The sequence below is a fragment of the Citrus sinensis genome, chromosome 3 (genome assembly GCF_022201045.2).
Source record: "Citrus sinensis cultivar Valencia sweet orange chromosome 3, DVS_A1.0, whole genome shotgun sequence".
Lineage (NCBI taxonomy): Eukaryota > Viridiplantae > Streptophyta > Magnoliopsida > Sapindales > Rutaceae > Citrus > Citrus sinensis.
The window spans coordinates 36252505-36267280 of record NC_068558.1 but is presented as its reverse complement, the minus strand read 5'-3'; the positions used below and the strand labels follow the sequence as shown (position 1 = coordinate 36267280).

Sequence of the window (14776 nt, the reverse complement as noted above, 5' to 3'; positions counted from 1 at the left end):
TTAGAACTTCAGAGATTTTATCCTAGAAGATTTGTCTTAGGACCTTGAAGGTTAGGAACCTCAGAACCTAAGAGGTTTTATCCTAGGTAGTTCATCCTAAAATCCTTAGAAATCCTAGGAGGTTTGTCCTATGAATGATCATGAGAGCCTTGAAGCTTTGAAATCTAAGAGGTCAGGAACCTCAGAACTTAAGAATGTACGAGATCTTATATGAGCTGGTTTATTTTAGGAATTTTGGAACCTTAGAACTTAGGAATCTTGGAGGTTAAGAACCTTAGAACTTAGGAGGTTAATAACCTCAGAATTTAGGAGGTTTTATCCTAAAAATTTTTATCACTCTCTAGGCTTTACAGGGACATTTTTATTTAAGCCTAGTTAAACAAATTCTATTTTTGCTCCAAAGTATATCAGCCATTTTATTTGAATGCCATCAGAATCATTTAATTTAATAATGTAAAACCACCAATTATCAAGCTGAAACTAAACCCACCTATATAGCCAATGTATTTGCATTTGGTATGTGAGATCTATTGAGTAGTCCTTTACAATTTAGAGTGCTCCCACCTTTACAGTTTTGTAAATATTGAACAGGAGCTTTGCAGTGCAATAATTAAAGACATCCTCATATGACAACTATTATCCATAAAGCATTATCTAACATCATACAGCGTAGGGCATTCCACGTAGATATAATTACGAGGGCCTTGAGTGGAGAGACACATATGGTCCAAACTAGACTTGACTAACAAACTTAAATAAAATCATGATTCTTCTAAAAAAAAATAAATAAATACAATCATTATTCTAGCAAATGCTATCTTTCATTCTCTCTCTGACCCTCTCAATCACTCGAACGACAGCAGCCTCCGCTCTCTCCTTTTTATTTTAATTGTTTTAGTTGTTCTTATTTCTCCTAAGTTAAGGCACATACAATTTAAAATAAAATTTAAATATCCAAAATTATTTGTTAGAATATCGCATCAATTTATCTATTTGATTGTGAGCCATTGCTAGCTACATTTATTTTTCAGATTCTGCAGACAAGTTGTAATCGAGAGTTTGCACTTGTCAAATATCAGGCTTTGGGAAAATGTGGCTCGGCATTTCTCATTGAGTTCACTGAAAACATATCATATAAAAGAAGAAATTGTTCAATTAAGTTTTTAGTGTCCATTAGATATGCCTTATTTAACGTTCATAAGCACTTATTCAATTTTATAAGTTTTTTTTAATTTTTTATTGTTGTTTAGTTATTTTTTACGTAAAGTTTCTGAAAATTAAATAAATTATTTTTTCTCTACTAGTAAAATCTCAAATTCTGAGCTTTTGAGAGTAAAAGTTGAAAAGCTTATTTAAAATGTTAAAATATCTAAAATACCATTTACTTATTCGACAATTTTATTTTATTCATTTTATAACATAATTTTAAAAATTTGTCTATTAAAATAATTTTACAACTTTTAATAAAAGTTCTCGTTGACAAGCAAACAACTATTTTTTTTTTTTTTTAACGAAAGCTCTACTTGTAAATGCTCTACTAACCAAAACCCAACTTAAACAAGCTCTACTTTTCTTTTATCCCATGAATGATTTAAATAGAGAAAGAGTTGTTTTCAACATCATGTCCTTGGTGTTTTTAGGTCTGCTGTCGTTACTGGATGGGAACCTTTCTGGTAGTGAAACACATCATATAGTTCTTTGATAATGAGAGACTAGTGTGGTGTTAACAGTAAAAAAAAAAAAAAAAAAAGGGAGAAAGGAGATTAATGGCCCTCATGGATTAGCCTCAGTCGAGTAGTTAGATTCATATATAGTTTGATCCTACAAAGTTGCAGTTCAAATATCAATAATTTGAAAGAAAAAAATTTGATTGAGCGCCCATCCAATGAGAACGAGAAAGTTTGTGATATCTTGAGGATAAAGATTCTCTCATGATCTGAGCTCTCATCATGAGCTTTTAAAGATCTTGTGCCATGTGTTTTTTAAGTGATAATGTATGGATAAGATTTAACTTCTTCATTTTCTTTATTTATTAACTACCAATTATCCACATGTATTTTTGCTCAGAATGAGATCATATCATAAGAGAATCATAATCCAATATCTTGGAGCATTATTATTATTTATTTATTATTTACCACATGTGTATATATATCATAATAATTAATTAAAACACATATATAATGGTGAGTGAATAGGAAAGTGGCAATATTCTAGGAATACCTAAGAATTTTTCCAGTGAAGAGGTGAATTCTATGATGTGAGTTTAGAGGTGGCAAAATGGATTAGGACACATATAACACTGATACAACACGACTTTTCCATATTCATGTTGACAAATATTGACACGATTAATAAATGAGTTGACATGACATGACATGATAAATAACCATGTCGTGTTCATGTTGGACCACCTCAACACGGTTACACATTTATGACACGAATATCAATTAATATGTGGTAATATTATCTAAAAAAATTATATATTCTGAACATTAAATTAATTATACACGCCATATCCATATTGTGTTATAAATTTATTCACGTCATATTTATGTCATATTAATTTACTAATTACCTATTTTTAGAGTAATATTGATATATTTACTATTTTTAAATTAATTTTATTTTTTTATATTAAATATGTTAAACGAGTCAATATAATTAACATAATTTATAAATAGATTGTATTTATATTTTAATGTATCGACATAATTAATAAATAGATCGTATTCATGTTAACTTAAATTTAATTTAACACGATATGGTTACATGAACTCACATCCATCCATGTGACCTAATGGCATTGTTCGTAGGCCAGGCATGGGTTTGAGAAAAGGCAGCACCATTCCTCTTGTGATTATTATGTTCTTTATCCTTTTTTATATTGTTATGTTGATAAAGTTGGCTCACATGGTTTTGATCCACCAATGCTCCACATATTGACATTGTAGGCCAATAACATCTTTGACACACCATGTTTTTTTAATAATATTAAAATCAACTAATATTAGATATATAATATTTAATAATTAGTGACACGTAATTAAGTTTCTACTTAAATATTCAAACTAAACATTCAAACTAAGTCTGTATAACATTTTTTTTTGGAGTTCTAATTACTTCCTGATCCAAATTGGAACCAAACTCGAGCAATTCGGATCTGTTTGAAGAAAAAACAAACGTGAGGGGAATTAAAAGAACTAAATAGCATAAATTAATAATTAAATAAAAGTCAATTTTACTCACTAATTTATTCATTTAGCATAAGTTACAGGTCTATAAAAACTAACAATAGATCAAGAGAGCAAAAAACAAGATCTTAACCCATTAATACTTCTGGATTATGACAACCATTCTTTATGTTTATAGATACAGAGAGAGAGAGGGGACGAGAGAGGTGAATTTGTAACCATACGATATTACAATTCAGCACACTTCCTTACAAATATTGATTGCTTTCTCCGCCTACACAAGTTTCACCATACAAAGTAAAAAGGTTAAATTAATTTTAGCTAATTAATCAAAAAAATTTATACTAATAAAGCACAATTGCTGCAATGATTAAAAGGACTATATAGTTACCTCTTTATCCCAGTCGCATCGCATTGTAATGACGGCAAGTATCAAGGTTTGGACTGCAGTGCCACCGAAAATCATTCCAAGCCAAATTCCCTAATTAAGGAATCCAATTTCAGTCGAAATAGGGAGTTTCTTTTCTACTTAAAAAATTTTCCAAATTCCCACTTTCTGAGTCCATTTCTAAATTTAATTCGGAATCTTATCACAATTGATGGCCATCTAAGTTGATGTCAGATGCTTATAATATGTATATAATTCTAATTTCTAAAGTTTTCGTTTTCTACTTTTGTCTTTCTGGATTGGGACTATTCCTTCGGAGTGGTCAGTCACCGAAAAAAAATGGGTGGTGGAAAGAAAAAGTTCAAATACACATACCTTGACACCTTGATGGAAGACCCATCCCATCAAAAATCCAAGGGGAACTCCAACAAAATAGTAGGTGCCCAGGTTTACGTATGCCACGTACGACTGCCATCCTGATCCCACAGCCACCCCTTCAAGAAGCCAATACAATTATACGTGAGTCGAATTGACTCTTTTGGGTAAACAAAAACAATTCCAATACAGGCTTGTTTTATACTTATTTTTTTGTTACCGTTCGATCATATTTTTCTGTCTAAATATCATTGTTTGGTAGAAAAAGAGATAATTAGTAGGCTATATATATATATGTATATATTACCTGAGAAAACTGGCTGAATGCTGTTTAGCAGAATGGTAAATGCTAAGAGGATCGACAATTCATTTACTGCTTGCAAGATAACTTCGCTTAAAGTGAATATCAAAGCAATTTCTTTGTGGTAAATCATTATCAGTAACCAGAAGAAGAGACCAATTAGGCTTGATGTCACCACTGATACTATTGTGGCAAATTTGGCTCCTTTGCCATTACCAGCTCCAAGCTCATTTGCAACTCTTACCCTGCATGCAGTGTATCATCATCACAAGCATTAACGTATAGCGTATCACCATTCCAAGCATTAACATATCTCTTTGTTCTCAAATACGTGCAAAACCATATCACAAGTTCACGTGCATAAATTATTATTTCAACATTTAGGTAATTGCCACGTGGGACATGTGTGCCTCTTTTTTAAAAAATATTATAGACCAAATTAAACTACTTTATGTCAGCAGACACACTGATGAATATTATTAAAGCGAGGGGTTGCCATCTGGTTTGCACGACATTAACAAATCAACCCTACTTTTTGTCCCCCCTCTTTCGCGTCGAATACTGGAAAAAAGAGAAAAGAGAAAAAAGAAGAGAAAAAAAAAACAAAAAAACAAAAGAAGCATTCGAAAATTAATCCTAATACGAGAAAGTGCAGCTACAGGTTATACCCATGGTGTCGCATCAGTCAACAATCTGAACGCTCTTCCAGATAAAAATATCTAATTAAGTTGACCGCGGGGTCTAACTTATCCACATGTCGTTCAAACTTCTAAGCATGCACTTTTACGTGGCATTTCAGTAATGCTATATTTTTTAAAATAATTATTTTTAATTTTATTATTAGATAATTATTTTTAATTTTACTATTGAACAACAAGCTACAAAGAAAATTAATTAAATAGTTGGTAAAATTTATTTTTAAAATATTATGAATTTTAAAAATAGTCATGTACATTTAATAAATCTTATTATTAAACTGTTGTAATAATATAAATAATTGAGTTAGACATAATATTAAATAAAATTTATTTAAACATATATATATATATATATATATATATATATATATATAAATTGTTTATTTTGTACATGTAATAATTGACAATTGAAATAAATATTTTATATATTAATTTTATTTTTTATATTGTCATCTCAATAAAATTAATGATAATAGTAATCTCTTTAAAATTAATATTTTTAAATTATAATTAATGAGGACAATTTTAAATTTTTATTATATATATGAGGATATATGTGGAATTGTAATAAATATAAAAGTGATTCTCAAAATTAAATTTTGAAAAACTACTCTTTCCCATATTTTCAAAATCTGTCATAAGATAGGGTGATTTTATAAAAAAATAATTACTAAAAAAATTTACTAAATATTAAAATTAATTTTTAATTTTTCAAAATTATTTTTGAATCTCACAAAGATTCAAAAATAATTCAAAACGGACGCACTTTAAAGACATGTGGGGCTGACAATGATGATGCTATGGATATGCACTTTTGAAAATTCATTACACAAAAAATGAGACAAAAATGGTGCGCGAGCGACAGATTTAGAAATTTAATTTATTGGGGTATAATAATACTTAATAAAATTAACTGTAATTATCATTTTCTTTTATAAATTTACCCTCACTCAAGACAAATTTTTTAAAAAAATTAATATGAAAATAAAGGAGCTGCTATATAAATCCGCCCCCGACCACCACAGGTTCATAATTAAGTTTTACAAAAGAAGGGAATAAGAGAGGTGTTACCCGGTTCCAGCAAGGAAGGCGAAAGGAATCATTATCTCCCAGCCGTTTATCGTCATGCTGCCAAATGAGACGCCCGCAATTCAACCAAAACCATTTTCATGATAAAATAAAAGTAAAGAGTTTGTGTACAAAAAGAATAATCGAAATTAAAAAAAAATAAATTGTATCTCAAATAATCTATCATCAATTAACCCTAATAGACCAACGAAATGCCAAGTGACGTATTATTCAAAATAAAAATTATGAATCTCAATTTTGTGAACATATTATTACTATTGATCGTAGACATACCATATCGACAAAGCATCCACCGCAAGTTTAGGATTGGGAAGATTTCCTGTCATCAGCATCAATATTCTGTAATACCAATTCTCCAAGCTGTGATTTCAAAGTTCGGAAAAGTTATAATAAGATTTCAAGAGAAACCTTGAACAATTGACTCAATAGTTAAAATTTGTGGTTAATTAATTACGAGGAGCCTACCAAAGCATGACACCAGAAGCAGCAGAGAGTTTGACAAACTCCCAGAGACCAGAAAACGCCTCAGCGGAGAAACCAGTCCATGTAAGGGGACACCCTCCAAAAACAACGTAACCAAAGAGCCCAAAAACCAAAACCCACCAAGAAAAATTCAAAATGTGGATTGTGGCGATCAAGCCAAACTGCATTTTGTAAACAAAGAGCCAACTCACAAAAATATGCACCAACAGGGCCACCAGAGAAACCCATGCAACCGCCATGGTCTTAAGCTGGCATTGCAAGAATCTCTGCAGAGGAAACTGGAAGGCAAAGGAGAAATGAAGCGGCAACATCCACATAGAAACCGTCGCAGATAGCTCTGCCACGTCATTCGGCTGGCCCAATAGCTTCAATAATGGAGAGGCAAAAAGATACAGAGGCAAAAGCAGAACACAGCAAGTGAAAAGTACAATCCACGAACGTTGCATGTAGACGCCCAACATGTAATACTTTTTTGCCCCAAAAGCTTGCCCACACAAAGTTTCTAATGCACTTGCCATCCCCAGCTGGGAAAAAAAAATCACAAACACTTGTAATTAAGAAGCAAGAAATTATGCCGTTTTGGTCAGAGTGATTTTCAAACAGTTTTATTTAATTGGAGAAAGAATGAGATAAAATGAAAGAGAAAGAGATTTTTTTTAGTAGCGTACCAAGAGGCCGAAATTGAAAGCAACGATAACATTATTTGCAATGGAGATGGCAGCAAGTTCAAGATCACCCAAATGACCAGCAAAAGCTATAGTGACGACGGACATAGAGTAGGTGGCAAGGCGGCTAAAGATTGATGGACCAACAATGTGCCACAGCTTTTTAGATTCAACCCAAACCTTTCTTGCAAGTGCTTGATCTGCTGAATCATCTTCTAGTAAAGGAGCCTCTATCTCTTCTAGTTCATTGTTACTAGGCATGGTTTTGGGGAAAACTTGTGTTTTTTCCCTTTTTGAGAATGAGAGAAAAAATGGTGTTAATTTAATCCGCAAGATAGCGCTGGCTCGTGACTTATATGGAAAATGGTAACTCAAACCCAACCTACTAAGGCAAATGTTGCTTTCATCTTTAATTTAAATTTTAAGAGTATTTACCAACAAAGTGTTGGCTCCACTGGCAATGGAGTCCCCTTAAGTGGCTTGACTGGGTTTGCTCCCCAGTTCGAGTCGCAGGGAAGTCGCATTTGTTGGGAGAACCTGTGCCTCCCGGTTCGAGCGGGGACTTCTAGTCTGGGTTGTGGTACGGGCTTAAAGGTGCCTCCCACAGTTGGGGCCCTCCCCAGGATATCTCGTGGATAAAACCAAAAATAAAAAAAATAAATTTTAAGAGTATTTATTAAAAATTTTCAATTTTTATTTACTCTTTTGTGAGGTTAAAATGAGGTTAGGCTTGATTCTTCATCGTTACTCAAAATATATGTGCGGATAGTGTTGGACCAAATATATTGAGCTATGTGTACTTTTGAAATAGAATGTAGTAGTCACATGCTACCCATTGTCGTTCCGAGGGGCACTCAATTGTACAAACCAATATGATCATCAACCCATTACGAGTAATGGTATTCAAACAACAAAATGTTACTTGCAATTTACAAAATAAATAAATCAATTTTGCAGTTGTTTATGTTATCATTCGTAAGTCTTCAATTGCTTTCACATTTTTCAAGTCATCGTTGTTCTTGCGAATCACACCTCACCTTACCTTATATATTATTTATATTTGTAGCGGTTGATCAAAATCTAATCCGATCCGCTCAATTCGTTTAATTCTCAAAAATTTGATTTATAAAAATTCGATCTATGGGTTGGATTTAAAATTTAAAAATCCGCAATTGGTGGATTGAATAAAAGATATTTATTTTGTTAAAAATAAAACTTATAAATGTGAGATTACTAGGGATAGCAATGGGGAGGGGAGGGGAGGGGACCAATCTCCCCATACTCATCCCCGATATTTTGCGTATGTCCCCGCCTCCTTCCCGTCTACATCAGAATTACTTGACAGGGGCGAAACTAACACCATTTTTTAGGGTGGGCTAAAAATTTTTTAATTACTATTCATACTAGGCATGCACGCTACCAACTATTCATAACATGTTTGAGATAAACCAACAGTTCATCTGGATTAGAAAGACTTTCTTCAATTACAGGCTCTTCCTTGAAAATTCAAATCAAGCATGCAAATTAGGAAATTTATGTAATTAACTAAAATATTATTTCCAAAAATCTTACCCGGGCTACAGCCCGGGTAAGCCACCCTTTAGCTTCGCCCCTGCTTGAGAGAATCCCCATCCCCTCCCTGAATAATAACAAGGGATCCTCACGAGTCCCCGATCCCCGAATAACTAATACATTTTTTTGTTTTCGATTTTGAGTTAATCATATTAAAATAAAAAATTCAAATAAAAGTAAAGTTTGAAATATATCTTACATTAATATCCATTACAAAAGTCATATACATTAAATTAGTAAGTAATGCAGTATGCAAGGGATACAAACTTCTTTTACAAACTATCATGAACAAATTAATAGTCTAATACAAAATTGTTACAAATAAAATTGAATTTAAATTCAAAATTAACTTTTTCAATGGTGGCGTGGGCACTTTATAAATGTGGACTATTCCTTTTACAACACAATAGTTAAGTCGGAGCAAATCAAGAGCAAATATTAGATTAGATTGATTAGATTAAATATTAAAATTGTGATTCGCTGTGGGCAATTATAACATCTAAAAATAAATAAAAAATAGATTTAAGTTTAAAATATTTAATGAATATTAAAATTAAAACAAAATTTTTGGGCTAATAGAATTTACCTGGTTTTTTTATATCCTTAATAAAAATTTAAGACTTTAATTAGTTAATTAGGCCTAAATGTTTAATAATATAAATATTTTGATTTTTTTTATTTTTACCAATATTTATAATTTTATTATTTATTTACTAGTAATTTTAAAAAATTAAAATTAAAATTAAAATGGGGAAATGGGTAGGGGATGGGGATTCCATCTCATCCCCGTCCCCTCCCCAAATAGGAAATTGGGTAAAAAATTTCTCCATCCCTTCCCCGAATAAGAAATTGAGTATGAAATTTTCTCCATACCCTCTCCGAATGGAAAAAAAAATCCCTGAGGGTACCCGTCCCCGTAGGGATTTTTACCATCCCTAGCTTTAATGTATCTGAGAGGGTATGGGCCTTTAATGTGTAGAGACTTAAAAGTAATTTTTATTTCTATGATGGACTAAAACATGAATAGCTAAAAATAATAGAAAAAAGTTGTATGTATAAGTGGTCATAATCTCGAGGTCACACGTATTATTTTATTCTTTCTGACATCTCATCATCAGAAAAAGAGCACAGAGAACATTAAAGAATTCTCTAAGAAAACGTGTTGATTTGAAAGGCCAATCACAAGACTCCAGAGGGCAATTAAGCATTATACATTTAGGTATGCTTATACATATTTTGTTTTTATTCTTAGTGATACAACATGAATATTCTAAAGTATAGGTAATGATTTTCACTAAAAGATTTCTTGTTTCAACAGTTTATGTCATCATTCACTAACTCTTTAGTTTCTTTAACATTTTTCAAGTCATCATTGTTCTCCCGAATCACAGCTCACCTTACCTTATATATTATATATATATTGTAGCCACATGCATACGACATGTAATAATAAGTGATCTAATAGGCTAGTTTTTTTTTTTTAATATTTATATATATAATATGCATATACATATTATATATATGTGTGCGTGCGTGTGTATATATATATTTCTTTATTTCTTTATCTCTTTATCTGGACAGAAAAAAAAATATTATTGTATTTTACCTATAAAAATGGGAAAAAAATTCATTATTTTCCTTTTTTTCAGAGTAATCCTTCCTAAATGTGAAAACCAAATGTCCAAGGATGAGTTCTAGTGTTCTACTTAATGTGTATATGTATAACGCATCATATGCCGCTCTATAAATGAGTGGATAACATCAAATCTATATATGAACGACATTAAAGAATGGTTGCACGATCGATTAAATATAATTGTAAAGGGATAGTTGATTTCTGTTAAAGTTGTATCAATAATATGCTTTTTTTAAAGGAATTATATAGAACATTGGGTGGAAATATCATTTGAAGATATATTGACGCATAAGTTAACTTTCGTGATCGTTATCAAAATGTTTATTGTAATGTATTGATTGTAAAGGGATTTAAACATCTGTTATAAATTTGACATTATTATTTAAAGAAATGAAAAAAGAAAAAAGAGCCCCTTCAATTTAAAAGAGTATTAAACCATACAATTTAATAATTTATCCGTATGAAAAACAAAATGAAAACAGCCGTAGTAGAGAAGAATTCTCTCTCTCTTTATATATACATATATAGACACACACACAACAGGAGTTCCCCCATTGTATTAAAGTACGGAAACGATATTGCACATTTACACAACATAATGTGATAACATTCCTTCACTTTAATAATCGAATCCAATATTTGATTCCACAATTCGACCATTGATTTAGGTCCAAGTAATGAGGCCCCATCTTGTTTTAATTGGTGTACTGAAACCACTGGAAAAGCATATGATCGCATGAAAACCCGTGGGGAAAAGGAATATATGCATTGCTAAATTTTAAATTCGACTCCGGTACTGCATGCATCATGTAAATAATATCATTCGCAAAAATTTGACGGCTTTCTTTTTAATATGTCCTGAACGACAAAGAAAAAAAGAAAAAGAAGACTGAAAAAATAGAAACAACATGGATCAGTTCTCTCTCTATATATATACCCCGGACATTTAGAATGAAGTTTCAGCTTCATGGGCAGCCATCGACTCATTGCAGGACTAACTTTTAGAATCAGATACTGAACGTGAACGTGATATGAAAGAATGTGACCATCGATCATTATATTCTCTAATTTATATGATCGGCAGTTTGTTAAAAGTTCAGAATCTTGGACTAAAAGGCAAAAGAAAATCTGATAGGAGTAGACCTGTTACATATAATATCTTGTTTTGTACAGGAGGAAAACGAATGCAATAATTTAGACGCGGCTCTGAATCTTTATCCCAGTCGCATCGCATGGTACTGATGGCAAGGATCAATTCTTGAACTTTTGTGCTGCCAAAACTCATCCCTGCCCAAATTCTCTTTCAATTAATGTTCAATAAAATTCCATTTACAAGTTAGCACAAACCAAATATGAATGTAGGATATGAATAATTCTAACGACTTAGTGCATGGTGTGCTAGAGGTAACGCTAAATGAAGTGGTCAATTTGGCTGATAATATTGGATTGAAAGTTGTTTTATTTTTATCTTTCTTATAGGAAACTTAGATTTCGCTTCCCTTTTTTTGCATTTTGTCCATTCTGCAATTTGTGGCAGCTATTCGGTAATAAAATCAAGAATCTTAGGAATCTGGGGGCATTTCAGGAATTATGGTCTCTTAAGGTATTTTAGTAATACCACACGCTAGGAAATTAATAATAGTTAATTGATTGGTTCTATAATGCATTAGATCTCGGTATTTACAATGAAAATGTGATCTATTATGAATTTGTAATTTATGTTTGATTGATTGAAAGTTTAATAGCTTTGACGAAAACGTAAATACAAATGGTTCATATGTGAGTGCTAGTTAATTGAGTTAGTAAAATCCCATTCACATAAATGAAGAAAGAATATTTGAATTACTATCTGTTGGCTTTGTGCTTGTTTCTCCGTGAATCTCGGTGAATTAATTCGCATGTTAACTCTATAGTTAAAAAATTGTTCATAGAAAATGTAAAAAGATCAATGTGCTTTCGTGCTGTGTGAAACTTGACTAATCAACAGGTATGGTGTTCACTTCTCGCCCTACTGTGTCTATTGTCTAGTTCTTATTCACTTGGATTTTTTTTACTGATTTTGGCGTCGACTGGATACCCTTTCGAAAACGAAACTACAAAAGAAAACTTGAACACTAGTTATATGTATTGTCAACAAAATCGAAGACGTTATACTATTACTCCTAGACTTATCCGGGTGGAAAGAAAAATATTTTTGCATTTTAGCTACAAAAATGGAAAACAAATTTTCATTATTTCCCTTCGTTTTCGGAGAAATTCTTCCTGACGCGAAAACCAAATGGTTAAGCATGACTTCTACTTAACGTGTATACGTATAACGCATCATACGCCGCTCTACAAATGAGTGGATAACAAAAAATCTTTATATAATAGATTGTTACAACTTGCACATAAAAAGAGTTGATACTGCTTGCTAGATAGCTCTTACCAGTACGAACCTTTCAATCTTTCAAGCCTCTTGTATTTTTCTGATAGAATTTTCATCTAATCGGTTCAACGATCTCTTAGATCGTGCCCTTCAATATCGTGATGCAATCATATCACATCTCAACTAACTATGTCTTTATTTTTTCTTGCAGAGTTTAGCATAAGAAGGATTCTCTTAAACTTTTAAAGATTTTATGCCATATTTCTTTAATAATAATGTATAGATATATATAATTTTATTTCTTTATTCTTTTAATTTATTAATCACCCATTACCATATAACCATAGAAATTTTCATTTTAGATAAGGTTCATCAACATAGAAATTTAATCTTTCTTATTACCCCTAGACAAATGGAATAAATGCAACAAAGAGAACATAGCAAAGAGGGTCTTAAAATATAAAATGAAGGGTTCCAATAGCAATGCATTTTTGTTTTTTAAACAAGAAGGCCCAACTTTATGAACATTAAAGATTGGTCCCGTGATGAACATTGAACAGTCTAATCATTAATCAACGTGACTAATTTCTTGGTTAATTTTCCAATAATTTTCTCCACATAAAAATAATTACGAAACAGATTATAAATGACACAACAAGAAACTATCAAGAATTTAATTGATTTCTTCTGTTTTGATGCATGCTTGTGCATTTCTTATGCATATTATTTTTGTTGATATGCTATGCCATGGCCTACACCTTATATCCACAGGCTTATCTTAATAATCAACGTATGATTGATTGCTTAAATAATCTTGGTTGATTAGAAAAATAACTAATTGTATTCGTCGCGCATGCAATTCTGTGACATATGGTGGGAAGCTGCCAAGCTCTTCGACTTTACCCCTTGCATTTTCTTTAAGAGTTACAAAACTTATAAATAATTAATTATAAAATACAACTACAAACAATTGTTAAGAAGATTTCACATAATGTTCATAGAAAAAAAAAATGATTAAAATCCATTGTCTTTTGTCAAAATTTGTTCATTTCCTCACTCATGTTTTAAGGCCCATCAACATTCTTTGCTATTAAAAAAAAAGCTGATTAACTTAATCTCAGCTTTTTTGTTTCTTTTACTATTTTACTATATATATATATATATGTGTGTGTGTATTCAATCAATGGTGGATTTTATTATATTAAAAGATAAAATAGTAAAAATACCACAAAAAAAAAACTTACATCCAACGAATTTCAACAAAAATACCACATACCTCACAACTAAAAAAAAAAATCACATTTATTCGTCTCGTCAAGAATTTAAAAACAATAAATTATGTCTCCATGTAATATCCCATGTCAAGTTGGCGATCCATTATCTCTCTTCCTCAGAAAAAACCATAAAATGAGACCAACTAGAACTACTACCACGAGACTGATCATGATGGCACCACCCACATCAATATCAATATGGAATTCGTTTTTCATTTTGAAGCCAAAAAGCAAGAATTCAACACGAAAAGAATTTGATGATTGCCTCTCTATATATATTTTGATCTAGCTCGAAATAATAAAGGATTATTATTATTATTATTATTTAACATAGCAATTAGCATGACAGGATTGATACGCACTAAATGCTTTTTGTAATGACAGTATTAATGGATATTTCATGCTTTTGTAATGATATTTTCATGTGCTATTTTAGCCCTATATTTACTCATGTGCTTAACACAATATGTAATGACTAAATATCAACCTTAACACACACGTGGTAATAATTTATTGAAAATAATATATATTGAAGACTTCCTCTAGAGACCTCCATTTTCGCCCATGACTTAATTCAACATTTAGCAGCTAACATATTTTAAAATTAAAAAAAAAAAAGGGCAGCACGCATGCTCCCTTTTTAATATGAGGTGAGACAATTGGCCCCTCTTATGCATTATCCTTATCACTTGGACTTTCTCCTGGAAAAAAGGAAGAAACACTTTTTTTTTTG

General features: G+C 31.4%; 1 protein-coding gene across 1 annotated transcript; it reads right to left on the bottom strand.

Moving 5' to 3' along the window:
- Nucleotides 1-3229: 3229 nt before the first annotated feature.
- Nucleotides 3230-7523, bottom strand: LOC102609663 (protein DETOXIFICATION 27-like). Its single transcript, XM_006478537.4, has 8 exons — nt 7197-7523; nt 6511-7052; nt 6319-6405; nt 6028-6084; nt 4265-4503; nt 3958-4076; nt 3586-3675; nt 3230-3468 (listed from the first exon to the last, which is right to left on the bottom strand). The coding sequence occupies exons 1-8, from the start codon at nt 7452-7454 to the stop codon at nt 3430-3432; spliced, it is 1431 nt and encodes a 476-aa protein (XP_006478600.2). The 5' UTR covers nt 7455-7523; the 3' UTR covers nt 3230-3429.
- Between the last annotated feature and the right edge of the window lie 7253 nt (nt 7524-14776).